This window comes from Chiloscyllium punctatum, chromosome 2 (assembly GCF_047496795.1).
Source record: "Chiloscyllium punctatum isolate Juve2018m chromosome 2, sChiPun1.3, whole genome shotgun sequence".
In the NCBI taxonomy this organism is placed as follows: Eukaryota; Metazoa; Chordata; class Chondrichthyes; order Orectolobiformes; family Hemiscylliidae; genus Chiloscyllium; species Chiloscyllium punctatum.
Window position 1 is genome coordinate 66771154 of NC_092740.1, and position 27807 is coordinate 66798960.

General features: G+C 40.6%; 1 protein-coding gene across 1 annotated transcript in view; it reads left to right on the forward strand.

Moving 5' to 3' along the window:
* Nucleotides 1-27558, forward strand: part of krtcap2 (keratinocyte associated protein 2) — a 197977-nt gene extending 170419 nt beyond the window's left edge. The window contains exon 5 of the mRNA XM_072591747.1: nt 27419-27558. Within this exon, the coding sequence (XP_072447848.1) occupies nt 27419-27533 (115 nt within the window). The 3' untranslated portion in view covers nt 27534-27558. The remainder of the gene's footprint in view (nt 1-27418) is intronic.
* Nucleotides 27559-27807: the final 249 nt, after the last annotated feature.

Here is a 27807-nt window from a genome sequence, read left to right on the forward strand (position 1 = left end):
TCATGCCACTCTCTCTTCAACTCTGGACTTCAGCTCTTTGTATGTGCTTTGTATATAGGTCATGATTTGGAGGTGCTGGCGTTGGACTAGGGTGAACAAAGTTAAAAATCATGAAAGACCAGGTTATGGTCCAACAGGTTTATAGTTCTTCCAAATAAACCTGTTGGACTATAACCTGGTGTTGTGTGATTTTTAACTTTGCATATTGATGGCAAAGTGGCTCACTGGTTAGGACCACTGTCTGACAGTGCCAGGGACCTGGGTGATTGTCTGGGTGGAGTTTGCACATTCTCCCTATGCCTGTGTGATTTCTGCCAGGTGCCCTGGTTTCCTCTCACAGTCCAAAGACGTGCAAGCTAGGTGGATTGGTCATGCTAAGTTAGCCATAGTGTTCTGGGATGTGTCAGGTTAAGTGAGTTAGCCATGGGAAATGCAGGGTTACAAGAACAGAGTATGGGGATGGGTCTGGATTGGATACTCTTTAGAGGGTTGGTGTGGACTTGTTTTTGGGCCAAATGGCCTGTTTCTAAACTGTGTGGATTCTACATATGGGATAATTCAGGCTATTAAGAGTTCAGGTGCTGGGTTATCCTAGCAGAACCCAAACCAAACATTGGAGAGTGGATGTTGCTGACTAAGTGCTGTTTTGGAGCTCTGTTGGCAATATCTTCTACCTACCAATATTTGATCTGGTTGCATTTGACGGGGTTGAATTTGCTCTGCTTTTTGTAGGTAGGACACCTTGGGGCACACCTGCATGTTATTGGAGCAATACCAGAGTTGTAGCTGCGCTGGAACACCTTTGCTCGGGTGATACTACTTCTGTAGCATGCATCTTCAGTACTATTGCCAGGATATTGTCAGGGCCCAAAGCTTTTCCATGATCCAGTACACTTAACTATTTCTTAATATAACATGAAGTGAATCAAGTTGGCTGGAGAATGGTGTCTGATGTTAGGGTCATCAGGAGGAATCTGTGTTGCATCACCCACTCAGCATTTCTAGCTGAAGGTGGTTGCAAATGCTTCAGTCTTGTCTTTTACATTTATGTTTGAGCTCCTCCATTTTTGAGGGTCTTCCTCTCTGATTAGATGTGGAACTATTTGCCACCATTCAGGCCTGGATGTGGTATGGCTGTAGAACTTTGATTTGAGTTGAAAGTTTTAGGATCATACAGCTAACAGATTAAAATGGCAGACAGAAGCAAGTGTTGTATGATGCTTTGTAGACTATAGAATTTAGATACAAAGGTCTTGGTGACATACAGTTTTTTGGGAAGGAAACGTGGTACAATATGAAAAACAAAATTGAGCTTTGAGATGACAAAAATTTGCCGAATGAATTAAAAATGGCAAGTTAAGATAGGGTCATGTGTAATGGTGTTCACTCAGAATGTTTTGAATTTAGTGTTTGCTTTGAAGTTTTGAGACCCTGTTTTATTCTTTCTTGATGGCCAGTGCTGCATTGTTGGTCTGACCTCAATGGGGCAAACCTGTTGGTTTTTCTTTGTTCATTGCTTCAAACCGATGAAAATGTTCTTGATCCTGTGATGAAACGTCAAGATATTCCTCAAGATCACCATATCCTTGTGATGACCTGAAGTTAGCTGACTGTGGAAGTCCGAACAGAAAAACATGGATATCTGGGTACTTGGAATGTTTGCCTCCTTCCTGAAACACTTAACCAACAGTTAATGAACTATGAAACGTGGTAAAGGCGAAAAAGGAGGCACAGTACACTGCTTGCTCATGTGTGATTAACTCCAAAAATATTTGGTAACTTGTGCATTGTGTCCAATGGATAGTTATGCACAATTTCATACTTTTTGTGTGTGGCTAGTTTTAACACATGAAGCAGAGGGGCTGATGTTGAGTAAAATGTAACTGTGTTAATCTTTATTCAAGCTGTTCAATTCCTGTTTTAATGGAGGCTAGTCAACAGGGACAAGAATCAAAATAGTGTGTCTCATTTTTGCTCCTGACTGGCTCCTGGACAATGTCCCTGACCCAGGTACAACTGCCTGGCTCCTTACTCAAGCACAGTTGAGTCTCAGGCCATTGTCATTGGGCACGGATGTACCCCTGGCCACAGCCCTGTTAGTCAGGTTGTAGGTGATAAATATTCCAGAAAGTTGCTTGGTATTTTGATCACTGGACTAATTGCTGGGAACCTCAGGCTAATATTCTGGGGATATGAATTCAAATTCACTATATTGCAAAATTTGAATTCGATATAGAAAAGGTTCTGTAATGAAAAAGCTATCCAAATGGTAACCAGATAATTAACTTTGATTGTCATCTAACCCCATCAGGTTCACTAATGTCCTTTATGCAAAGGAAATCCACCATCCTTACCTGGTCTGGCTTACATGTGGCTCCAGATCCACAGCACTGGGGGTGTTTCTTAACTGCTGTATGAAATAGTCTAACAGTCTCACACATGCTGTGCAAGAATAATAAAAATAAATTAGTATTATCTGGAGGTTGTGTGCTTCAGATTTAACAAGGGAGAAATGAGGATGGCTTGCTCAGATAATCCTTTACAGGGGTTTGTGTTGTGCAGGAGGAGCAACAGTGTTTCTTGCTGGACATTCAAGTTCACCCTTACTCCTTCCATCTGACTTATCACTCATCATTCCTCCACTAGAAGAAATGATTTCCACAAATCTATGCTTTGAAATCTGTAGTGATTGTGATGAGGTCAGTCAGATGGACCTCATAGAACAGGAGTTCCCTGATTGGGGCTGTCAGTCTGGTCCAGTCAGGGAACCCTGGCTGACAGGTATAAACAGGAGTGTCAGAGGTTCTGTTCATCTGAGAGCTGGCTCTGTGGGAGCTATATCAGTGTCAAGGCTTCTCCACATATAAATAAAGGGTGATTTGCTGTTGGGATACTGGCCTCTGAGGCATTATTTCAAAATCGTTTCATCATTTTTAATACGTTGATTACCTCACCTCTAAACCTTCTTACTTACAAGTTACGAGATATATCTATGCAACTGGCCTTCAAAGTTTAACCTGCCAATTGCTGGTATCATTCTGTGCTCCCAACAAGGTCACTATCTCCTTGCTAAGATATTGTGCTGGCTCCTGGAAGCGTACTCCAGATGGAGTCTGACCAAGGTACTGTGCAACTGGCATTTAACTTCCCCCCTTTTGAATATTACTTCCCTTGAGATGAAGTATCATTCAATTAACTGAATATGAGACGGTATTATCAACAACATTTCATGCTGACTTTCAATGAGGTGTTTGGTGAAAATGTGTTAGAAATAATGCTTGCACATTAGAAGAATAGAAACCATCTGGAGTTCAGTCAGCACAAATAGAGCCCATCTCCCTCCTGCCCACCCTCGCACTGAAAAATGACCTGGATCACTTCAGAAGGCAGTTCTCTTTCAGTCTCTAGTTCCCTCACTTACTGTTCAGAGCTATGACAAGATAAATGAACATGGGCTGACCAGAAGAACAGAACACAAAGGAGCAGATACTACATTTGTACTATCTCCTGCTGCAGGCCATTGAACATCAAAAAGAAAGAAATGTCTCCTAATAGCACTTGAGAATGTTAACAAAGCAACCAAATCATTTTAAGAAATTTGTAACCAGAATTTTGACATCAACAGCTGCTCAGTGTTCATGCTGAGGGGGAGTAAAGAATCTCTCCACTTCAACTAATTTTAAAAGGGTTATAAATTGAAATATTTTACTCCCAAATGCATTCCTATTTCAAGCAAATGCTGCATTTAAAAAAACACATAGTGATAGAAAAACAAAGCCTGAGAAAATGTGATTACAGCATGCAAAATGGAGCTTGGTCATGAATTTTGATTAAGTACATTTTTTAGTGGAATTGTTTGCTGAATCAGGCCAGAAAGCAAGAGTGATAGCAAATGTGGAGACTGGTTCTACATTACCTCCAATAATATATAAGATCAACCAGCATCTCTCTTCAGTCAAAATGCACTGAGATACATTGATTTATTTATATTCATTCATGGCCAGCAGTCATTGCACCTCAGGGAAGGTGCTGGCGAGCTGCCTTCCTGATCCACAGCAGTTGATATGCTCCAGGTACACCCACAGTGTTTTTGTCATTCGAGTTTCTAACCCAGCGAAAGTAAAAGAATTACAATATATTTCCAACTCAGGATGGTGGGTGTATTAGAGAATAACTTGCAAATGGTGATGCTCCATTGGTTGCAGAGGTCACTGGTTTGGAAGGTGATGTCCAAGGAGCCTTCATGTACTGTATTGTATAAGATAGTTACTACAGATCATTCTGCTATAATGTATGTTTCGTTAACACAAATTTGCTGTGACATGATTGATGATTTGGAAATACTGTTTCTAAAGCACAAACTTTTAAAACGTGTGTTGGCTGTAATGCGATTACATCGCAAACACTTTAAGCGCTGTTTCTAAAGCGTGATTTTCCTATAATGTGAGATTGCACAAGAATAGAACCATTGCATTATGGAAGAACTATCTGTAACTGAAAGGATTAATTAAATGACATTACATGGATCTTAAAAGAAGTTACCAATGAGATAATTGATGTGTTGGTTTTAATTTTCTGAAAGTCTATGTTTGGGAAAGGTTCTTTTAGATTGGAAATTAGCAAATGTAAGTCCCTTCTTCAAAAATAGAGGGGAGGCAGAAAGCAGAAAAATACAAGGCAAGTGGCTTAACATCTGTCATGAGAAAGATGTTCGAAGCCAGTATTAAATTCATTATGGAAGGGCACTTTAAAAAGTTCAAGGTAATCAGGGAGAGTCAACATGAGTTTGTAAAAGGGAAATCATGTTTAACCAATTAATTACAGTTCCTTGAGGAAGTAACATATGCTGTGGATAAAGGGAACCAGCGAATATGTTTTGTTAGACTTCTAGAAAGCATCTGATAAGATTCCACATCAAAGGTTATTGCAGAATAAAAGCTTATGTTGTGGGGGCAAACACATTGGTACTGTCAGAAGATTGGTAAGCCAACAGGAAACTGAGTGCAGGCTTAAATGGTTCATTTTCTAGTTGGCAGGATGTAATGAGTACTGTGCCACAGGGATCAATGCTGCAGCCTCAGCATTTTACAATTTATATAAATGACTTAAATGAAGGAACTAAAGGTATAGCCGCTACATTTTCTGATAATAATAATGACAAATAGCAAAGTTGTTTCTGAACAGGCAATAAGGAGACCACAATTGGATATAATGTAAGTTGAATGAATGGGCAAGATCTGGCAAAATGGGTTGAGTATGTGAATATATGAAATAGTCCATTTTGACAGAAGAATAAAATAGAAGCAGATTATCTAAATGTTGAGAGTTTGAAGTGATCTGAGATGCAGAGGAATCCAGTACATAAATCATAAAATGTTATTAGGCAGTTATAACAAATAAATAGAAAATTATTGTTTATTGTGGGGAAATTGAATATTATAGAACATATTATAATACGGAGATTATGCTTCAGTTCTTCAAGGCATCATTGAGAATGAATCTGGGGGAATATGTACATATTAGCCTCCATATTTAAGGAAGAATGTAATGCATTGGAAGTAGTCCAGAGGTTTATTAGAATAATACCTGGAATAGGCATTTGACTTATAAGGAAAGGTTGGACATGTTAGGTTTTTAACCACTGAAGTTTAGAAGAGTAAGAGGTGACTCGATTGAAATAGATAAAATCCTGAAGCATTTTGATAGGATGCATGCGGAGAGGATGTTTATCCTTGTGGGAGAATCTAGAATTAGCGCTCACTGTTGAAAACAAGGGGTTGCCAATTTAAGACAGAAAATCATAGAATCCCTACAGTGGGTAGCAGGCCATTTGGCCCATTGAGTCCACCCCAACCCTGCAAACAGCATCTCACTCAAGAGTACCCTCCTACCCAATCCCTGTAGCCTTGCATTTCCCATGGCTACTCCACCTAGCCTGCACATCCCTGGATACTGTGGGAAACTTACCATGACCAATCTACCTAACTCGCACATCTTTGGACTGTGGAAGAAAACTGAAGCACCTGGAGGAAACCCACACTGATACAGAAAGCTTGTACAAACTCCACACAGTCACTGGAAGCTGGAGTCAAACCCAGGTCCATGTCACTGTGAGGCAGCAGTGCTAACCATGAACCAAGGAGAATTATTTTCTCAGAGGTCCGTGAGTCTTTGGAATTTTCTCCCTCAAGAGGTGGTGGAAGCAAAATCTTTGGATAGATTTTTGATAAATGAGGGGGTGAAAGGTTGTTTCGAGCAGGTGGGAATGCTGGGTAATCGGATCAACAGAGAACTTATTGAAAAGTGGAGCAAACTTCACTGGGTTGAGTAGTAGAAAGTGAGGACTGCAGATGCTGGAGATCAGAGTCGAGAGTATGATGCTGGAAAAGTACAGCAGGTCAGGCAGCGTCCGAGGAGCAGAAGAATCAACATTTCAGGCATAAGCCCTTCATCAGGAATGAGACTTGTGGGCCGGGGGGCTGAGAGATAAATGAGAGGGAGGTGGGGTTGTGGGGAAGGTAGCTGAGAATGTGATAGGTGGATGAAGGTGAGGGAGAAGGTGATAGGTGGGAGAGGAGGGTGGAGTGAAATAGATGGGAAAGGTGATGGACAGGTCAGGTGGGCAGTACCATGTTGGAGGCTTGGGACTGGGATAATGTGGGTGAGGGAAAATGAGGAAACTGTTGAAATCCACATTGATCCCATGTGGTTGCAGGGTCCCAAGGTGGAATCCGAGGCGTTCTTCCTCTAGGTATTGGGTGGAAAGGGTTTGGCGATGGAGGAGGCCCAGGACCTGCATGTCCTTGACAAAGTGGGAGGAGGAGTTGAAATGTTTAGCCATGGGGTGGTGGGGTTGTTCGGTGCGAGTGTCCCAGAGATGTTCTCTGAAGTGATCCGCAAGAAGGCGTCCTGACTCCCTGATATAGAGGAGACCACACCGGGTGCAACGGATACAGTAGATGACAATTGGTGGAGGTATAGGTAAATTTCTGTTGGATGTGGAATGATCCATTGGTGCCTTGGATGGAGGTGAAGGCAGTGCCTACTGCTGTTCGTATTTTGTAAATTTGTATGTATAACTGAAGAAATACCAACATTCAGAGGATATGTCTAAAGCTCTTAAGTTTCAACTGACAGATGTGGAATTAAAAGAAAGCTTACCAACAATTCAAAAGCATAACAAAATGTCAACTGGAAGATATGAAATTGCTCAATTTGAGTCACATATGAATGGCTCCACAGTGAATGATCCAACTGGATTTATGCTGTAATCAAGGTTTAAACACCCAGCTCTCACCAGCCTACTTAACTGGCTTTCTGTAAATCATTCCTACATTATACCTGCAAACTCATTGACCATGTCCTTTATACTGATAGCAAAGTTTTAAGTCATGTGGAAACAAAGTCGTGTGTTGTGTTTGAAAACACAGTTTCTCTATCTGTCTATTCTGATCCTTTGCTTCTGGGACATGTGTCAGGATAAACGTGAACAATGTGATGGAATTTTCTTTCATTGTAAGCTGTTTGTGGATCTGAATAAAATGATTGTGGATATTTTCACATCTGATAGTTGTGAACTAATAAAAAAAATTGCCCTGAACACTGGAAATAAAGTAGCTTGAATTGATAATTCAAATTAATTTGCCAAATTCCCAAATTTATCACCATTCAACTTTACATATAGAATCCCAGTACTCAAATGGCCAAAATGTTTTTGTTCTTGCATATCACTATTGTATTCACTCTACCACTTCATGCAATACTTGATATAAACTAAAGGCGACAAATTACATAATACCAGTTTATTGAAGGAAAGTAGTTTTATTTTCCAAATTGCAACAGTATCACATGGCTGGAAGTGAAAGGGAGCAGAATGATCATTTCTGCCTGTTTCTGTGAGCTAAGTGCTAGCTAGCAATGAGCAGTTGACCGTTGGGACTGCTGGCAAATCAGTGGCCAAAGTAAGATATCTTGCAATGGTAGGCTCAGGGCATTGAACCATAAGGAGGCTCTGACATGAAATTAAGAAGGCAGCCAGCAATACTGCTGATACTCTGAGGGGCAGCATCGGGCACCTGGTGCCTGTCAGCTCTGAGGAAAGGAAACACAGCATGGAACATGAAGAGAGAGAGCCTGAATATCTTGAGAGAACATCTTGTGGCAGCTGCAATCTCTGCTAGACCTGGAATATGAAAGGTAGGAATAAAATCAGCTTCTCCAGGTTACCGACCCACACTGACCTCCAGCCCCCATCCCACCCCAAAAACCAGCAGATCAGAGCATCAGCTCCCAGGAGCAATGGAGGAGACAAAAACACAGGCACCATCATGGGCTGGAGATGAGTTGCTGTGCATCCCTCCCCCCACCTCGTGTTCTGAATAATCAGTGGGAGAGTGACACAATGGAGATGGGAGGAGGAGACGTTACTCCCAGATCAGGGTAATCTGGATGGAGGTGGTAGCGGAGGTCAGTAGCCATGGGGATGTGAAGAGTACCTGGCTACAATGTAGCAAAAGTATGAATGACCTTTCCTGTTTTGCAAGGTGAGTGACAAACCTTTATCTTGATGTGATGTCCACCTATGGGAAGGATTGGAGGTGATGCACATGGGAAGTGGATGCAGTGAAAATAAATGAAAGGTGCCAGAACTCAAGGACCTTCAGCATCTGCCTGGCTTTGGAGGAGCTGAGTGTTGGCTTTGGGAGGCATGTGAAGGATGCCACCATGTGGAGAAGAGAGGCACTGTAGGTGATGAATCTAACCTCTCCAGATTGCCTTCATAGCAGGAGGGCCCATAGTGACTGGGAGAGGTCATGGTATAAGAGGAGAATGCCCACCATGGCAGCAATGGAGCTGGTGGATGAGGAAGTGCTGCAGTGCCCAGTATCTATTGTGCAAAGCCATTGTCTAAAGAAAATAGTGTTTTGGGCAGAAATGATGGGATTCTGAGGGACCATTGCATATTTTGGATTTTGGTGGCTGTAGCTATAACAATGGAAGGTATCAGTATGTCTTGTCTAAAGAGAGGAAGGGGATCACTCTGGATCATGAATGAAGTTGCAAAGGTATCTTTCCAAGTTGTGGCAACACTCTTTTGAGCATTATTATTGATAGTGTCAAAATTTCTGTCCTCTTTGGCCCCAACAGCCAGCATCTCCAAGGAGCAACTTTCATCCTCTGAAGAAGGGTTTGGGATCTCAGCAAAGGAATATTCTTGCTCTACACAAGCCATGAGCTTAAGTACTTCTATCCATTGATGGGAGTGAAGCACCACCTTGTTCCTGTATCATACAATTCCTGCATCAGCTGTCGGAGCTTGTCTCTGAAATACCAAGGAGTGCAGGAGTCCAGGTTGATGCTGAGGCACAGGCTGATGTCAGGCAATGAAGGGATCTGTAAAGGCCATGAGTACTACCATTTTGCACTTTTCTGTACAAATGTCTTTCTCAGTCAAGAGATTGGAACCTTTCCTGGAGACCCAGAACCAGCAATACTTTCAGGGACTGTTGCATTTACGTATGGATCTGCAACTTGTTGCTTTGATACTGAGCTCAATCAGGTAGTGTCAATGAGAGAGAAGACTTCACCATGTCCTCCTTCCTCTCAGAAATGCAGGAAATAAAAATGCACTTCATGACAGTGGAAGAGAATTGGCTTTCTATATCTTCGAATCCTCTGAGATGAGAGTCGATAAAGTGTGGCACTGAAAAAAGTCCTGATGAAGGGTTATGTCTGAAACATCAACTTTCTTGGTCCTCAGATGCTGCCTGACCTGCTGTGCTTTTTCCAGCACCACACTTTATCGACTCTGTCTTCTCAGCATCTGAATATGGGTTGAAAGCATTGATCTTGGTGTTGACAGGCCTACATAACTTTAAGAGCAATGTCTCAGCGTGAAAGAGCCCTGTTTCCCTGGCACCCTTTCCCCACTGACCCACAAGTCAACATTCATCATCTGAAGATGCAGATTATTCAATTAAATCCTCTTCTGCCAGGGTTTTTAATGAAGGGTGCAACAGACTACATTAATCAGGGAGTACTGCGCCGGACATCCACTGTACCGGGGTTGGTTAGCTCAGCTGGCTGGACAGCTGTTTTAGTTACAGAGGTAACCCTAACAAGTGTGGGTTCAATTCCTGTACCAGCTGGGTTTGTCATGACAATCCTGCCTTCTCAAACTTGCCCCTTTCCTGAGGCAAGGTGACCCTCAGGTTAAGCCACCACCAGTCACTTCTGTCGAATGAGAGAGTGGGACTATGGTAACTTTATGTTCATACTGTAATACTAAGACTTTGTAATTTCCTTTTGAGTAGATCATTTGGTGGTGCTCAAATGCAAGTTGTACATTCAGGAAGTAAAACTTCTTGCCCAATATTTATACCTGGCTGGTCCATTTGAGCCTTGTTAGCTATGTGTCTGAAGCCTGTAACACTATATACTATAGCTCAAAATCCTCTACATCTCTCAAGTTCACTGTAATGAAGGTAAGGGAGTCACCCACTCTGTTCAAAAGTAATTACCAACTTGATGCAGCAATGTGCCTGCACCTGTGAACTGCTGCACAGATCTCCTGATGCTTCCGGTATATACCAAGTCATAAATGTTCTCGACTATGTCATCTACAGAGCAACTGGGATAGGTGGCAATTATAATTTTCACATAACACCCCTGCTATCATCTTGCACAGATCTGTCTCCTGAGAGAGTTGGGTCCAGCACAGATACTGAAAGTTTCCTCCGCTTGTGCACTCTTCCTGCAGGATTGAGTTTTAGATATTGGTGTCTGCAACTTTGTACCTTTCAACAACACTCTACTTTTTTTAAAAAATACACAATTTTAAAAATGTATTCTTCTTTGGAATATGGGCTTCAATGGAAAGATCAATATCCATTGCCTATCTTGAACTGCCTTTGAACTGAATAGTTCAGATGGCATTTAAGAGACGACCCACAATGCTGTGAGTCAGGAGTCAAATGTAGGCCAGACCAGGTAAGGATCAGGTAAGATTTCCTTCCCTAAAGGACTTGGGTGAATCAGAATATTTTTAATGATATTTGATGACTAGTTTTCAATTCCATAATTTTTAACTGAATTTAAGTTCCACCAGCTGTAATTTGAACTCATATCATTAGAGAATTACGAGAAAGTGAGGATTGCAGATGCTGGAGATCAAAGTTAAAAAGTGTGGCACTGGAAAAGCACAGCAGGTCAGGCAGCATCCAAGGAGCAGGAGAGTCGATGTTTCGAGCATAAGCTCTTCATCAGGAATGCGGGGGAAGTAGGGGGAGGTCGGGTTGCCAAGGGGACTGAGAGATAAGTGGGAGGGGGCTGGGGCTAGGGGGAAGGTAGCTAGGAATGTGATAGGTAGATGAAGGTGGGCGGTGATGGTGATGGTGATATCCATGGTGATACCATCCCCTCAGCCCCAGCCCCCTCCCATTTATCGTCCAGCCCCCTTGGGCACCTCCCCCCACCCACCACAACATTCCTGAGGAAGAGCTTATGCTCGAAACGTCAACTCTCCTGCTCCTCAGAAACTGCCTGACTGCCTGTGCTTTTCCAGTGCCACACAGAGTTATCCCAGGCGAAAGTGAGGCCTGGAGATTAGAGTCTAGATTAGAGTGGTGCTGGAAAAGCACAGCAGGTCAGGCAGCATCTGAGGAGCAGGAAAATCGTTTTGGGCAAAAGCCCTTCATCAGGAGAATTAACCCAGGCCTCTGAATTATTAGTCTGATGGCATTACCAATGTGCTGCTATCTCCACTAAATGCCACTGATACATAGAGTCATAGAGATGTACACCATGGAAACAGACCCTTCGGTCCAACCCATCCATGCCGACCAGATATCCCAACTCAATCTAGTCCCACCTGCCGGCAGCCGGCCCATGTCCCTCCAAACCCAACCAGATACCTTTTATGATATGAACAATAAATTCCGATTTCCTTATTTTATCCTACTCTTTTAAAAATTCTCAGTGGCTATAGGCCTCCTGAGCTATAATTCCTGTATACAGTACAGGTTTCTTTGCAATGTGTCACCTTAGAAAGTTTCCCCAAACTTGAAAATTCAAAACAAAACTAAAATTGCTGGAAAGTATCTGTAAAGAGAAATCAGAGTTAACATTTCAGGTCCAGAGAGTTAGAAAGACAGAGGAGTGGATAATAATCTGGCTCGGAGGGTGAAAAGCTGTTAATGAAGACTGTTCGTGACGAACACTAGGTCATGTGTAATGGCAGACTATGCAATAGCAAGATTACCAAGTATTCACTCTCCTAGCCAGATTGTTACCCACTCCTTTGTCTTTCCAACCGTCTTTTCTGTCTTTGTGCTTTATCCCCACCTATTATTTACTCCTTACCCCCTCTATCTTCTGCAAATAAACTATTTTCTGAGCTACCATCAGCTCTGAACAAGGGTCACCAGATCCAAAACATTAACTCTGATCTCACTTCACAGATGCTGCCAGACCTGCTGAGCTTTTACAGCAATCTCTGCTTTTGTTTCTGATTTACAGCATCTGCAGTTCTTTCAGTTTTTATTTTGAAAATTTAAAGCATCTTCACCTCAAGCACCAGGCAGCTGCTGCATCTATCATGTCTGAGCGAGTCCCTCCCTCTTCATCTTGGATATTACACGCATGTGCCATCCATATTTACCCACCAAGATTCACAATACCTGACTCTTTCTATTTGATCCAAATGCATCCCATAAAATTGCATGGGCCATCTAAAATTCTGTTCAATGTTATCTTTAAATGTCATGATTAGCAAATTGCTCATTTTTGGAAGGCAGGTTGGCTTCCAATTTACAGAATCATAGAAGCCCTACAAGTGTGAAAACAGGCCCTTCAACCCAAAAAGTCCACACCGATCCTCTGAAGAGTAACCCACCCAGAACCATTTCCCTACCCTATATTTACTCCTGACTAATGCACCTAACCTACACATCCCTGAACACAATGGGTAATTTAGCATGGCCAATTCACCTAACATGCATATCTTTGAATTGTGGGAGGAAACCCATGCAGACGTGGGTAGAATGTGCAAACTCCACACAGACAGTCACCCAAGGTGGGAAGCAAACTTGGGTCCCTGATGCTGTGAGGCAGCAGTGCTAACCATTGAGACACTGTGACTCTAATTTTTTTTTACTTCATTCATGACACCCAATTGTACAAAATGAAGGAAGAGGTAACTGTCCAATCCCTTGCTGAAACATCAGAAAAATCACTTTATTACACCATTGTCCAGTGTAAACAGTAAATCAATGTTCATTAGTTTGCAACAGCATTATTTCCAGAGCTTTGCTGTCATAGGCACCTCAGCTTTGTCATTATGTCAGTGTGTGGTGTATAGAAAACTATTTTCTAGGGTGTAATTTCTGGTTTATGAAGATTAAAAGCCCAAAACTTCTGTGTTCACTATCCATTCTTTTGTTTCCTAATTTTAAACAAATGCACTAACTAGAAATAGCACACAGAATTTTAGAATGTAATATGAGGGCAGAAAGTATTCAGGCTTAAGTTTCACTTTTAAGTAAATATATTCTTTAAATTCCTAAACTACACAACATGGTAAGACGTATCCTCACTATCCTAATGTGAAAAGTGATTGATGAGCTTCTTCTTGAAATTCCTTACAATGAAATTATTGACGTGTTTTTACTATTCCCAGCTCCCAGCAGGAAGCTGGGCTCACAGAGACATTTATGTCAGAAAATTGGTGTGAAGTTATTAACTGCACATTTGCAATTTCCTAAGAGCTGCTATCTGTAAGTCTTACACGAGTAACTTAAGCAGTAGGCTAATTGGAGACAGTGATGCAAATAGAGGTCTGCATGTATGCCATAAGGATGTGAGGGATCTCACTGAAACTTAAAGAATACTGAGAGGCCTGGATAGTGTGGACTTGAAAAAGATGGAACTAGTAGGAGAGACTAGGACCCGAAGGCACAGCCTCAGAGAGAAGGGATAATCCTTTAGAACTGTGATAAAGAAGAATTTCTTCAGCCAGAGGGTGGTGAATCTGTGAAACATATTGCCATAGAAAGCTGTGGAGGTCAAATCACTGAGTGCATTTAAGACAGAGAGAGACAGACAGGGAGAGGGCAGGAGATGGTATAGAGGAATATTTCAGCCATGATTGAATGGCAAAACAGATTTGATGGACTGGATGGCCTAATTTTGCTCTTATATCTTATAGTCTTATGGATTTACAATAAATCTCAACTCATATGAATACTTATTATATTGTAATTATTACTTGTAAAAAAATGTAACTTATTGATGTCATGATGCATATCTGGTGTCTCAGTTGTACTGGATTTGTGTACTGTGTAAAAGTTTTCAGTGTAGCTTTAGCATTTTTGAGTCTATGGAGGGAATCTGATAAGGGATCTGAGTAACATGGGATCTGGTGAGATGTTTTGCAGATAGGGCAACTAGTGTGGTGAGGCCCATCTTGATGTGGAGATCACCTTGTTCCATTTTTTATGCTTTTCATATCTTGTGTGATGAGATTCTTGTTAGGCAGTGGCCAGGTGCCAATTGATGGTCATTACTGCTTGTTAAACACATTGCTAATAGCCCAGCTCACACCATTATCAGTGATGTGGAGACACCGGTGTTGGACTGGGATGTACAAAGTTAAAAATCACACAACACCAGGTTATAGTGCAACAGGTTTATTTGGAAGCACTAGCTTTCGGAGCGCTGCTCCTTCATCAGGTGGTTGTGGGCACAAGGAGCAGCACTCTGAAAGCTAGTGCTTCCAAATAAACCTGTTGCACTATAACCTGGTGTTGTGTGATTTTTAACTAAAATTATTAACATTAATACTCCCATGACAAAGCCTGGAGTCTTATCATAGTTTTCAGCAGTAGATCAAGAGGGATAGCCATTGATCAGGGATATCCTGGCATACTAAGTCAATGACAGGCCCAGTCATCAGTCCATGCTGTGCTCAGGGTGGCCAGAGACAGGATCCTCACCTTGCAAGGGGTAAAGAGCTGAATAATGGCCAGTTCTGTCTTGTTGTGGGCTGTTTTCCTGTGAGTATGAGTGGCAGGTTTTATGGGAGCTGAAAGTGGGTGGAGGGCTATTGTTATTGGTGTATCTGGGGAGGTTTCCAAGTGAGTGAGTAGGTATCATAGAGGGCATGGTAGATTGTGATTAGAGGCTGGGGTGGGTGAGGTTGTGATGGGAAGACGTTGCAGATAACAGTGAGGGTGTTAGAGCATGAGCCTTGTTGGAAGGTGGCTACAGAAGCAGAGATAGACTGAATGTGAGAAAAAGGAGAGAGGATAGTGGACCATACTCTGGCAGAATGGAGCAGGCCATTGTCCTTCTTCTCACAGTTTTGGGCATTCCTCTAGAAGGCTGAGACTGCTTTAACCTGATGGCAATCTCAGAGCAGACTGGTTTGGCCCATTGTTGTGGCTTCCACTTCTGGTCCTGGGGGAAGAGGAAGTCCCACCTCTGCACCTCTCCATCCTGCAGGACCCCCAGGTACCACCCCAGACAGGGGAGCACCAATCGTGCCCCCTGTCTGCCACCTCTGGGGTCGATTTTTGTAACTGTGCCGACTAGCTGCAGACTGACAGTGAATTGTCCTTTCCACAATCAACTTTTCAAGATGACCAGGGCATAAGGGATGCCAGTGAATTCTGAGATATCCTCTGAGTGGTGAGTTTTTGTGGGAGCAGCATGTGCTAAGATGGGGTTGAACCGGTTGTGAGAGACGCCGGGGTGAGTTTGCTAAGATAGGGTGAGAGAACTTGAGAAAATTCCTGGCAGTAAACCAATAAAAGACTCAATGGAACTCAGACGTAGGGTTGAATCTTACTTGCTTTTTGTTGCGTGCGTTTGTTTCAGACTTGTGGGAACCAGAAGATATAACAGTACCACGATCAGATTCTATGCATAGTATTCAACTCTGATTCACAGCACGATTTAAAGCTTCTTTTAAGCAGTCCTGTTACAATAACAATGAAACATAGCGTAATATGTAAGAAATGCACATTTTTATTTGCTGTCCGCGTGACTGATGGGTAAAAGTTCAAAACTCATGTTGTAAACTAAATGGGACCTCTAATTGGGCTAAGTTGATATTCGTTTATAATCACAGCCAAGGTCTTTAACTAAGGCCAGCATAACAGAGATCATTAACACTAAAGTCTATTTTGAGAAACAATAGGGCTCGATTTCCTTTCTCTTTTAAAAAAAACAAATGCTTATTTTTTAACTTAATTTATGACCTGATAATAAAATAGTGGGAAACCGTACTTTCCAAACATGCACTTCCTGAAAATGTGACTTTATTAGCTACAATGAGAAATGAACAATGATTGTTTTATACTCGTACCTGTATTAATGATCCTTTAATGCTTCTAAAGCAACTAATGAGCTGCATGACTGATCTAACTGTTTAGAAAAATTTGTTACTATCACGGTGAAGTGTGGAGTATTTTTGGGAAATGGATTAATGACATTAAAAAAAAACATTTTGGTGAATAGACCAAATGTGTACTGATAACCTTTGCATTACATCGTTGCATGCAACTTTTGAATTATATTAGGGAGGAAGCAAGACTGGTGATCTGTCAACGCAAAAACAAAGCTAATGGTAACTGCTCAGAAAATGTGATTGAAAGTCAGGAATAAGTTGGCTACTAAAGTTCAGAGAAGATATAACTATCACTGTAAAGCAACAGATTTAAATGAGCAAGTCAGTAATGGTTGTTGTATATGCAAGGAGTGCTTAGTGGCATAGATGAATTAGCAATTACAGCATACTGCAATGATACTGCAAATAAACAAAGAGTTATGAGGGTAGTGTGTAACAAATATTGCAGCCAAGCTAGGAAGCAATAGTTGATTAATCCAGAATGGCTGTAAAATAGTCAGGTAGGGGAACTGAATGTGCCAGTTATAATGTCTTCAAGAAATATAGGGATTCTGGTGGAGGAGGTGCATTAGCATACGTGATTGAAGATTAAATCACTTCAGAGATGAGACAGGCTATAAGAGGAAAGTAGGCAGTGGACAGTTTATGGGTAGAATTAAGAAATAGGGAAGAATTTAAGACTCCAGTGGGAGTTACATATTAGGCTCTGGTAGCTGTGAAATGGTTGAATGTGAAAACGTTAGCCAAGCATGTAGTGAAGGTAAAGTGATTTAATGGGGCATTTTAAATTCTGAATAGAATGAGATAAACAGACAAGCTTGCATCAGAAAAGGTATATTTGTTGAGTGTTTTCAAGATAGTTTCTTGCAGCAATCTGTCCTAGAAACAAGAGGGTTTTGCCATATTAGATTAGATAATCAGCAATAAGACAAAATTAATTAGTAACTGAATAGTGCTTCAACATTTATCAAATTACAACCATAATGTGACTGAGTTCAATGATGCGTTTGAAAGAGAGAATTGCAATAACGTTGCTAAGATCCCAGATTGTACATTTAATTAAGGCTGACTTCAAAATGATCTGACAGAAACAGTAAACTGTGTATATCTGTTAATGGGTCAAGTTACAGACAATCAGTAGAAAATGTGAAAAATTTTTTTAGCAGAATACTGAATCAGTTTATATGCCTTAGAGGCAAGGGACAAAGCTTAGGGACTCACCCTAAGGAGCAGTCAGGAAAGAATAAAGAGTTAAGTGACATATGAGCATCTGAACTAAAAGCAGAAGTTGGCCATTTTGCCCTTCAAGCCTGCTCCACCATTCGATAAGATCAGGGTCAATCTGTTTGTCTTCTGAATTCCACATTCCCATCTAGTCCTGTTAACCTTTGATCCCTTGTCTAACAAGAATGTATTTAGTTCTGTCTTAAAATATTTAATGCCCCTACCTCCATCACATTTTGAGACAGAGTTCCAAATTCATATAACCCTCTCAGAAAAAAAAGCCCCTCCCTCATATCTGTCCGAAAAGGGTGGCCTCTAATTTTAAAACAGATGTATCCTAATTTTGGACTCACCCACAAGAGGAAACTTTCTTTCTACGCCCCCTTGTCAAAACCATTCAAAATTTGATAAACTTCAAACACTCAACTTAATGACTCTTTCAAACTTCAGTGTAGTCAAACCCAGCCTGTCCAATCTTCCTCATAAGACAACTTGCTCATTCCAAGTATCAATCTAGTAAATATGCTCTGAATCGCCTCCACCAAATTCACACCCAAACTGAACTGAGGAGCCCAGAACCACGCACAGTATTCAAAGTGTGGTCTCATCTATGTTTCACTGAAGTATATCTTACTTTTATATTCATTTCCTCTTGTTACACAAGCAATGAAATGTATTGCATTAGCAATTTCAATCACTTGCATATTAACATTTGTGACGCATGTATTAGAACATCTGGATCCCCCTACATTTCATAATTCTGCAGTTGCTGGTCCAGTTCAGTTCTGACGGTAATCCCCAGGATGTTGACAGTGGTGGATTCAATGATGTTAATACCATTGAAAGTCAAGGAGTGATGGCTAGGTTGCCACTCATTTGAAATGGGCATTGCTTGCCACTTATATGGGGCAAACATTACTTGCCCATGTGCTTAGCACAAATGTTGTCCAGATCTTGCTGTATTTGGACTTGGACTGCTTCAGTACCTGAGGAATCATGAATAGAGCCAAATATTCTGCAATCATCAGTGAACATTTCCACCTCTTATCTTATGAGGGAGGAAGGATCTTTGATCAATCAACTTCCTGTGTAACACTGGAACGGCTGAAGTAACTTTCTTGAGCTGGGATGAATGACCTCCAGCAAGAACAACATTTTCTAATATGATTGTAACCAGTGGAGAGATTTCTGTCTGATTCCCATTGACTTTGCCTTTGCTAAAGCCCATTGATGCCGTACGAATACGTGAAATAGGAGTAGAAGTAGACCATTCAACCCCTGAAGCCTGTTCTGCCTTTCGATAAAATTTTGCAAGATCACAAGACCATAAAACACAGGAGCAGAAATTAGGCCATTTAGTCCATCAAGTCTGCTCTGTCATTTAGTCATGGCTGAAAAGTTTCTCAACTTTATCTGATGTTTATGTTTCAAATTTCACATTCCCATCTGCTCCCTATACTCAGTCAAACACTGCCTTGGTGGTAAGGGCAGTCAATCTTATCTCAAGTCTGCAAAAAGGTTAGATTCTAGTCAATGGGAGCGATACATGAAACAGCAAAATGTGACAATAAGAGCTGTAAAAGGAGATATGAAAATTAGCTTTTGGATAAAACAGAGCTGATTAACAGCTCCTTAAAAACTGACTATGATGATATAATTAAGGATAAGGAAATGTGAAATAATTACACTGCATTGAAATTTGCATCAAGAACATTGCAAGGAAGTTAATATTGACTCAGGAATGAACTCATAATTTGTGAAAGCAAATTAACAGAAACAAATGAAATAAAGGTAGTTGTGAGTGTCAAATCTCTACCGAGCAGCATTCTTATTTTATTCATTCACAGGATGTGGGTGTCACTGGCTCAGCCAGCATTAATTACCCATCTTTTATTTCCTTTAAGAAGGCCAGCTCCTTCAGCAGCTGCAGTCCTTGGGTGCAGGGACACCCTCAGTTGAATTAGGAGAGCTGTTCTGGAGTATGCCCTAGTGACACTAAAAGAATGGCTTATTGTTCCATGTCAGGCAAAGATGTGATTTGGAGGAGAAATCTTTCCCATGCATCTGCATCTCTGCAGAGGGCACAGGTTTGAAAGCCTTGGTGAATTGCTACACTGCATCTTATAGACGGTACTCACTGAATGGCTTCTATCCTAGTGTTTTAAATTAAGAAAATTGGAAATGTCCTAATCATGATCATTCAAAGTTCTCTCAATTCAGGAACTGTTTTGTAGATTGGAAAATTGTTGTTTAAGATGAAAAGTGAATCTAGGAAATCATGAACCAGTTAACCTTAACATCTATTGTCATAAAATTACTAGAGTTTGCAACAAAGAATAGAATAACTGAATACCCCCCTTGAAAATTTGCAGCTGGTCAGAGAGATCCAGTAAATACTTTTAAAGGGTAGGTCATTGCTGAGAGACGTGATTGAATGTTGGTGGCTAACATAGTGGATAAAGTGGTCGCCATGACTTGTAGATGCCAGCGTTGGACTGGGATGGATAAAATTAAAAATCACACAATGCCAGATTATAGTTCAACAGGTTTATTTGGAAGCACTAGCTTTCGGAGCACTGCTCCTTCATCAGGTGGGACAGCGTACTGATAGCTAGTGCTTCCAAATAAACCTGTTGGGACTATAACCTGGTGTTGTGTTATTTTTAACATAGTGGATAAGGGTATTGTTCCAGTTACCATGGAATGTGATAACTTAGACAAAAAGTTTGAATTTCATAGTGACATCAAGAACCAAACCATGTAATCCCACATTTTAAGACTTTTAATTTTACAAACAAGCTACAGTCAATATGGGAATAAACATTATTCAGTAGCAAACTAATACATTAAACACCAAAAATCCTATTCCCCATTATCTTTTAACCCAATTGAAATCTCATGCCATGTCTCATTACACATCACTCTCAATAGAAATATAGTCTGTGTAGAAAATCCTAAATTCCTTCTGGATTTACTAGGATCTCTACTTCCTGCCGCACCAGGGTCAAGCATCAAATGCATTTTGAAATCTGGTCCCCTCATTCAATCTTCTGAGCATAATGTTACAGATTTCCAGGAATATGAGGGCCTCTGGCAAATCCTAGTCTTTAACTTTGTATAAACATTACTTCTTTGAATGGAGGATCTGTTTTCATTCGCATTTTGCTTGATGATAAATCCAAAGAAGGTCCTTTTCTTCTCCTTAGAATGGCAAGATCTGTTGTGAGGTTTCTTCTGAAATTGTGTGTGCAGCCAGAACAGTTGCTCTCCCTTTGAGTTGAGGCTTTAGAATTTGCATCTAACTTATAGTGTAGATTTGAGCAGCTGTCCCCATAAAAAAGGTCACATGGGTTTATTATTAAGCAGATTACTTAAATGGTCATATCACGCTCTTTAAATTATTCAATTTTATTTTGATAACAGTATTTTTATGGATGTTTTCCAGGATATTTGATGAAAGCCTTCATGAAGAAACCTAAGAGTTCAGATACATAGTTCTTTGAAAGTTGCATTGCAGGTGGTTGAGAAGGCATTTAACATACTTGCCTTTGTTGTTCAGACGATTAAGTATAGAAGTTGAGATGTCATGTTACGGTTGTACAGGGCATTGGTGAAGCAACTTTTGGAGTACTGTGTACAGTTCTGGTCGCCCTGCTATAGGAAGAATCTTATTAAATTGGAGAGAGTATAGAAAGTAGTTACAGGATATTGCTGGGAATGGAGGGTTTGAATTATAAGGAGAAGTTGGGTAGGCTGGGCCTTTATTTTCACTGGAACATAGGAAGTTGAGGGGTGACCTTATAGAAGTTTATAAAGTCATGAGAGCCATGGATAAGGTGAAAAGCAAAGGTTTTTTTCCCCCTATTGTGGTGGAGTTCAAAATAAGGGATTATATTTTTACAGGGAAGAGAGGAAAGATTCAAAAGGGACCCGAGGGGCAACCTTTTCACACAGGAGGGAGTTTGTGTGTGGGATGAACTGCCAGATGAAGTGATAGATACAGGTACAGTTGCAACATTTAAAAGACATTTAGGCAGGTACATAAATAGGAAAGGTTTAGAGCGATTTGGGCCAGGCAAAGGTAAGTTGGGAGTTGCAGTGGGAGAGGGACTCCCTGAGATTCTTGTAGAGGGAGGAGGAAATCTTCTTCAAGGCAGGCATCCTTGCAAGAGGATTTGCAGTAGGGTTAAAATCAACTCGGTAAAAACAATGACTGCAGATGCTGGAAACCAGAGTCTAGATTAGAATGGTGCTGGAAAAGCACAGCAGTTCAGGCAGCATCCGAGGAGCAGTAAAATCTCTCCACCCTTCAGGCTCTCTGTCTGTATTGCCCGAAACATTGATTTTAATGCTCCTCGGATGCTGCCTGAACTGCTGTTTTTTTTCCAGCACCATTCTAAGCTAGACTCTGGTTTCCAGCATCTGCAGTCATTGTTTTTACCACAGGTAAGTTGGACCAGTTTAGTTGGCATGGATGAGCTAGACTGAAGGGTCTGTTTCCATGCTGTATGATGCTATGACTCTACAAAACTAAAATGTATCTAAAATTGAACCTCGTGGAGTTGAGGACAAATGATTAGTTCAATTAAAGGTGAGCAAGCAAATAGAAATGGGTGACTGCAAGTCAATCATCGAAAACCAGACAGGAAGTGCAGAAATTTCCGACATGTTTTGTGCTGTCCAGCTGCTATTCAATCTTAATTACTGCTGAGTATGATAGTTAATTTGGTGAACACAGCCAAAGGCAAGTATTTTAACTAGACAGGGCTGAATAATCTTAGGGAAATCAGTAGTGACATGGGATTTGATAAGAGAACAGATAGATATTGTTGAGGTTGCAGATGTGAATCCAGATTGACATATTGCCTTCCTTGTGCACCTTAGTTCAGCAAAAGGAGTTAGACTAAACCCACTAATATCAAACCAGTCAGTTTAATTTCGATAGTTGACAAACTATGAGAGACAAAATTAATGTTCACTTGGGAAAATGTGACATCTTTACAGAGAGTGCAGAAAATATTTGCAATTATGAATCAAGTATGAGCAACGTAAATTATGTAGAGATTTAAGAACTTGCCTTTGATCTCTTTAGAGAAGAGAAGGTTGTGAGGAGACTTATTGAGGAGTTTAAAATTATGAGACATTTGGATAGAATAGATAGAGAAGAGAGGGTAACTAGAAAAAAAACTATTCCTGTTGACGGAACAAAAGGACATTAATTTAAGGAAAATTGTTTTAAAAATCTGAGATAAAATAAAGAAAAAACATTTTTACACATTCTCTGCCTGAGAGGGTGCTGGAGGCAGAATTCAATCTTGACTTCTAAATGAGGAATTGGTAATCCCCAGAAGAGAAAAAGACATTGCAGACCAAAGAGGAATGATCTGGAGTGTGGGACATGTTGTGTATGGGTCAGATAGGATTACCTTCAAGGGATATGAGGAATTTGTTTTCACCCAGAGGCTGGTGGGAATCTGGAACTCGCTGTCAGTAAGGGTGGTAGAGGTGGAAACCCTCATAATGTTTAACAAGTATTTGATGTACACTTCAGATGCGAAAACATACAAAGCTATGGGCTAGGTGCTAGAAAATGGGATTAGAATATTTAAGTGGTTATTTTTTATTGGCTCAGAGTCGATGGGCCAAATGGCTTTTTTTCTGTGCTGTAGACCTCTCTGACCATGACAATGACAATAATAATTCACTGATTTTATGTATCATAGATTGCCTGAGAAGCTAGAAATAGGGAAAATGGACGGGTAAGCTGTGACTGGTGACATCCTGAAGGGATCTGTACTGAGGACTCAACTATTTACAATATTTATTAATGAGAGAGATGATGGGATTGAGTTCAAAATATAAAATTTCTCAACTGATGTGTGGTAGATATCGGGCTCCTGGATGGTTGCTCTATCTCCTTCCAGCTTCTTAGTCCTGCAAAATTCACCACATGAACTCTATGGGCTAATCACCACTCATATGTTATGTGACCTCACTAGCTAAACCATTGTCCCACTGGTGGAGGAAGTGTCTGTTGGTGGAAGTAGTGGCTGATCAGCGCTGGCTAGTGTTTACCTGTTTCAATGTTTGTAGCTGCATCTATCTAAGCAAGTGGAGAGAATGCCAGCATATTCCTGCCTTGTGCCTTGAAGGAGGGTCAAGAGGTGAGTTCCTCAACAGAAAACACAGTCTCTGACCTGTTCCAATTTGCCAAACTCCTACTATGAACTCTGTGCCTATATCTCAATACTTCTCTCTTTCAAACTGGTCTCAGACATTCCAATAGAATGAGAATTACTCTTATTAAAAGAATGCAACCACAGTTCATCTCATTCTTATTGACTTGGAGGTACTGGTGTTGGACTAGGATAGACAAGGTTAAAAATTACACAACACCAGGTTATAGTGCAACAGCCTGTTGGATTATAACATGGTGTTGTTGGATCTTTAACCTTGTTCACTCTTTTTGGATTTTCTCACACTTTCAGGAACATTGACAATTCAATTCTGCTTCGTTGTTCTTCTGCAGGGAGCATTGTAATGCTCCCTTTCTCATGTTTCCATTCCAACTTTTCTGAAACAGTCACTTCAACTCTCTTATCATGTCTTCTGTAATTTGTCATAAATCTCATGATCCAGCCACCTTTTTTTTCTGTATATGTTATTCTTCAGTGAAACCATTCCTACTAACATGACCTGTCTTGAGATGTTTGCTGATGAGATTAACTTCATCAACTTTAACACTAACATTGCCTTCAGAGCAGAACCAGTATTACTGTAAAGATACTTCTAATCAACTGGCTCAGAAATGTTGTTACACCTTTGGAGTAGGTGAGACTTGCACCCAAGTCTCCTGCAGGAACACTACCACAAGGTCCTTATTCCAGTATTATATGCTATGGATCTAACTGCCTACAATTTAATCCAGCTGAATAGTTATAAGCCTTATGACTCTCAAATACTTTTATTTTCGTTTCCACCAATTGCTCTTTGCTCAGTCGATCAGATGGTGTTTTTCTTCAGTGTCTGGTTCAAAATCAAACTATCCCTAACTGTCCTCTATGCACAACTGATAACTTCTTTCCTCTGAGTCAGAGAATCATGTGACCATGTCACACTCTACAGACCTGAAGATCACTCCTGGTTCCCTGCACTTGTTTTCAAATCCACCTTCCATCCACTCAAGAAAGTCATGTATCCAAGTTCTACTCCTAATGTTAGACATTGTCTAAGCAAACCTTTCAGTGCATTAGCAATCTGAACTGCCATTTTTCAGATGAGCTTTTAAATTGAGGGCATCTCCTTCCTCAGCTGCTCTCCACTGCCTCCATAAAGTCTAAATAGTTCCATGCTATGATAGTAGTGCTCTTATGTAAAGTAGATGGTATATTTTCAATAATCTGCCCTTCTCAAGCTCCCAATGACTCTGTCCCACAGCAATTCACCTTCAATTGTTTACAAATGCTTTTGTCACCTCTTACTGTCGGAGCAACTTGTTGAATTACCTGCATATATCCTACACCTCACCAGCACCTGTTTACTGCCTATTCCTCACTCACTCTATTTTACCATCGGTGGCTGATCCTTCAGCCATTATGTCCTAACGGTTGTAACTGTCGGCTAGATTCTATGGTCCCTAGCCAGGCAGAGCAATACATAAATTATGTCAGGTGGCTAGCTGACTGCTTTTCTAGCCATTCCGGCTGGGTCTCCATAACATACATTAGGGGTACATTAGGCAGGAGAATGCCAAAACTGGCACTTTTAGCACATAAGTAAACAGCAACTGAGTTTGTTAACAAACCAACTGATGCAAACATTACACTGCCCTGTGCCGTATAACAGTTGGTAGGAGCAGGCGGGTTGGAATATTGGAGTATCACTCAGGATGTTTGTCTGGCTACGAAAATCTGATGCGCCAACCTTGTCTCACCCTCCTCCCTGAGCTACCCAATACTTCCCTGTCCAAAAAGCCCCAGATTTAATTGAATTGAGGGTCCAGCCTTGATCTTTGCATGCCTTCTTGCAGTTCCATTTCTGCTGCTGCTGGAACTCCTAGAGCCACCAGCCAATATGAGAGCTCAGCAGCCCTCAGCATTGCACGTGCTTCCATTTGGGGACTGAAATCTGATCCTCACTTTGTTAAGGCTTTACTGAGCATGTTATTGCTATGGGCTGTTTAACTTGTCTTCAGGGAGGCTCTGGTAACCCTGATCTCATGTGAAGGTCAGCCCACAATCTCTACTCTACCTCACAGGTTTCTCTCTCCTATCAAAAACCTTGTTTCAGCCTTTCATTATTTTTCCTACTTACCCATCAGAACTCAGTAGTTTCTCCCATCTCATTGCTGAATGTGCTGAACCATTCACCTGCATGAAGGAATATTGTCCATCATTATAAAGATTGGCACTGTTTTTAACATTTCCAATTATATCTGTTCATTCATTTTTGGAGGCATAGAGATCCTAAAATCAGAGCTGAACATGGGTGTTAGCACATTCTAACAAAATGACACTCCTTTGATTCTCTACTTCCTTGCGAATGCAAACAAATCTGTTTTGTTCTTTATTAATTTATTATAGCCCACTTGCCCCAATGAGTACCTCCACTATGGGTGAGATTTGTGATGTCATCAGGTCATAAGTATGCTTTCAAAGTGTAGAACTGAAAGCAGATGTCTGCATGTATAAGCTTGATTTATTTTTATTATGTGTTCCACAAAATGAGCCAGACTTTAGTTTTCCCTTGACATACAAGCCCCAAGAGATGGTTTGCACCAGTTGTAACATCCTAGGAGTTTTCTCTCACTACAGCATCTGTAATAATTATACAATTTTTTTTTCCATTTAATTGGAAAAATATACATTTAATTTAAATTCTGTTTGAAATAACTCTCCACACATTCTCATAACTTAATCTCTGGGCTCTAAGTGTACTGGAAATGTATCAGAAATTATACAGTGAAACATACTAAGTACATTAAATGGATTTAGATCAAATTGAATTTTAACAAGGCGCAACTTTCACACTGCAAGTGATTTGTACTGTCTACTGAGGAACAAAGCAGACTTGATAAAGGTCAAGAGGTGTAACTATGCTGATGAAAATCCTGAGGAAATTCCATTACCCTAGAGTTCATGCATTGAGAGAAGATGTTATGGTAAATGGTTGAGCACTTAAAGGTGACTCAGGTTTCTGAGGAAGTCTGGCGATAGCACTGAGAGTTGAAAGATTTAATAGAAATTTGCATGAATAGCATGTATGTGTAAAACAAAACAAAGTAGAATAAAACTCCCTCTTTCCCAAAAGGGTTTCTGCATTCACGTCAAGAACATTCCTTGCTCTTTGTTTTAGCTGTTTTGTAATGCTGCTTTAGCAGTCTTCTGTTTTCCTTAGAACTAGTGATTTGATTTGCTGGTATCAAATTCCCACGATGAAATTAGATACACCATTTACACGTCCAGCCATTACAGATAATGACCAGCTCTTGTACTTGAACTTAATCGCCATTCTGTAGTCAAATAAACAAGTGTCTGGAATGTTAATGATGTTTTACTAATCCCCCATCTGCACTGAGAGGTGTGAGTTCAACAGACTTACATTTGACTCTTTGATTTGACAATGTTTATGTTGAGAAGAAAATAGTTTACATTAGCAGTGTAAAAAAAGCATTTTACAAACAGAGTAAAACACGTCTCATCAGTATTGAACTTCATTGGAATGCAATGAGTGTGATGTGCATTTAATGAAAGGAGCATTTGTACTTTAAATGATAATTTTCTTTTTCAGTTTAGTGTTCTGCTTGGTGCAACTGTACTTCATCAACCAGCTTTCCAGGAACATTTATCACATGTCAGAGAGCTCCAATGTGACAAAAGAGATTAAAGGAAGGAAGAGGACCTGAAGCAAGCTCACATTTTGTTTGTGAATTACTGAGTCAATAAAAGTGCTCACATCATCTAAACTGAAGGTTTGGCAAACGTGTTTTTCATATGTACAAAAAGTAGGAGACTGTAAAAACCATTTGTAGGAAAATTTGTGTTTCATCCTCAAAATAGTTCTGATTGAAGCAAAGAAAATTATTGTGCAGCAAGGTGCTCAATAATGGTGCCAATAGTTTTGATTTAATCACATGCAGAGTTAGAACTGAAACATAATGGTGAAAAAAACAGTTAGTC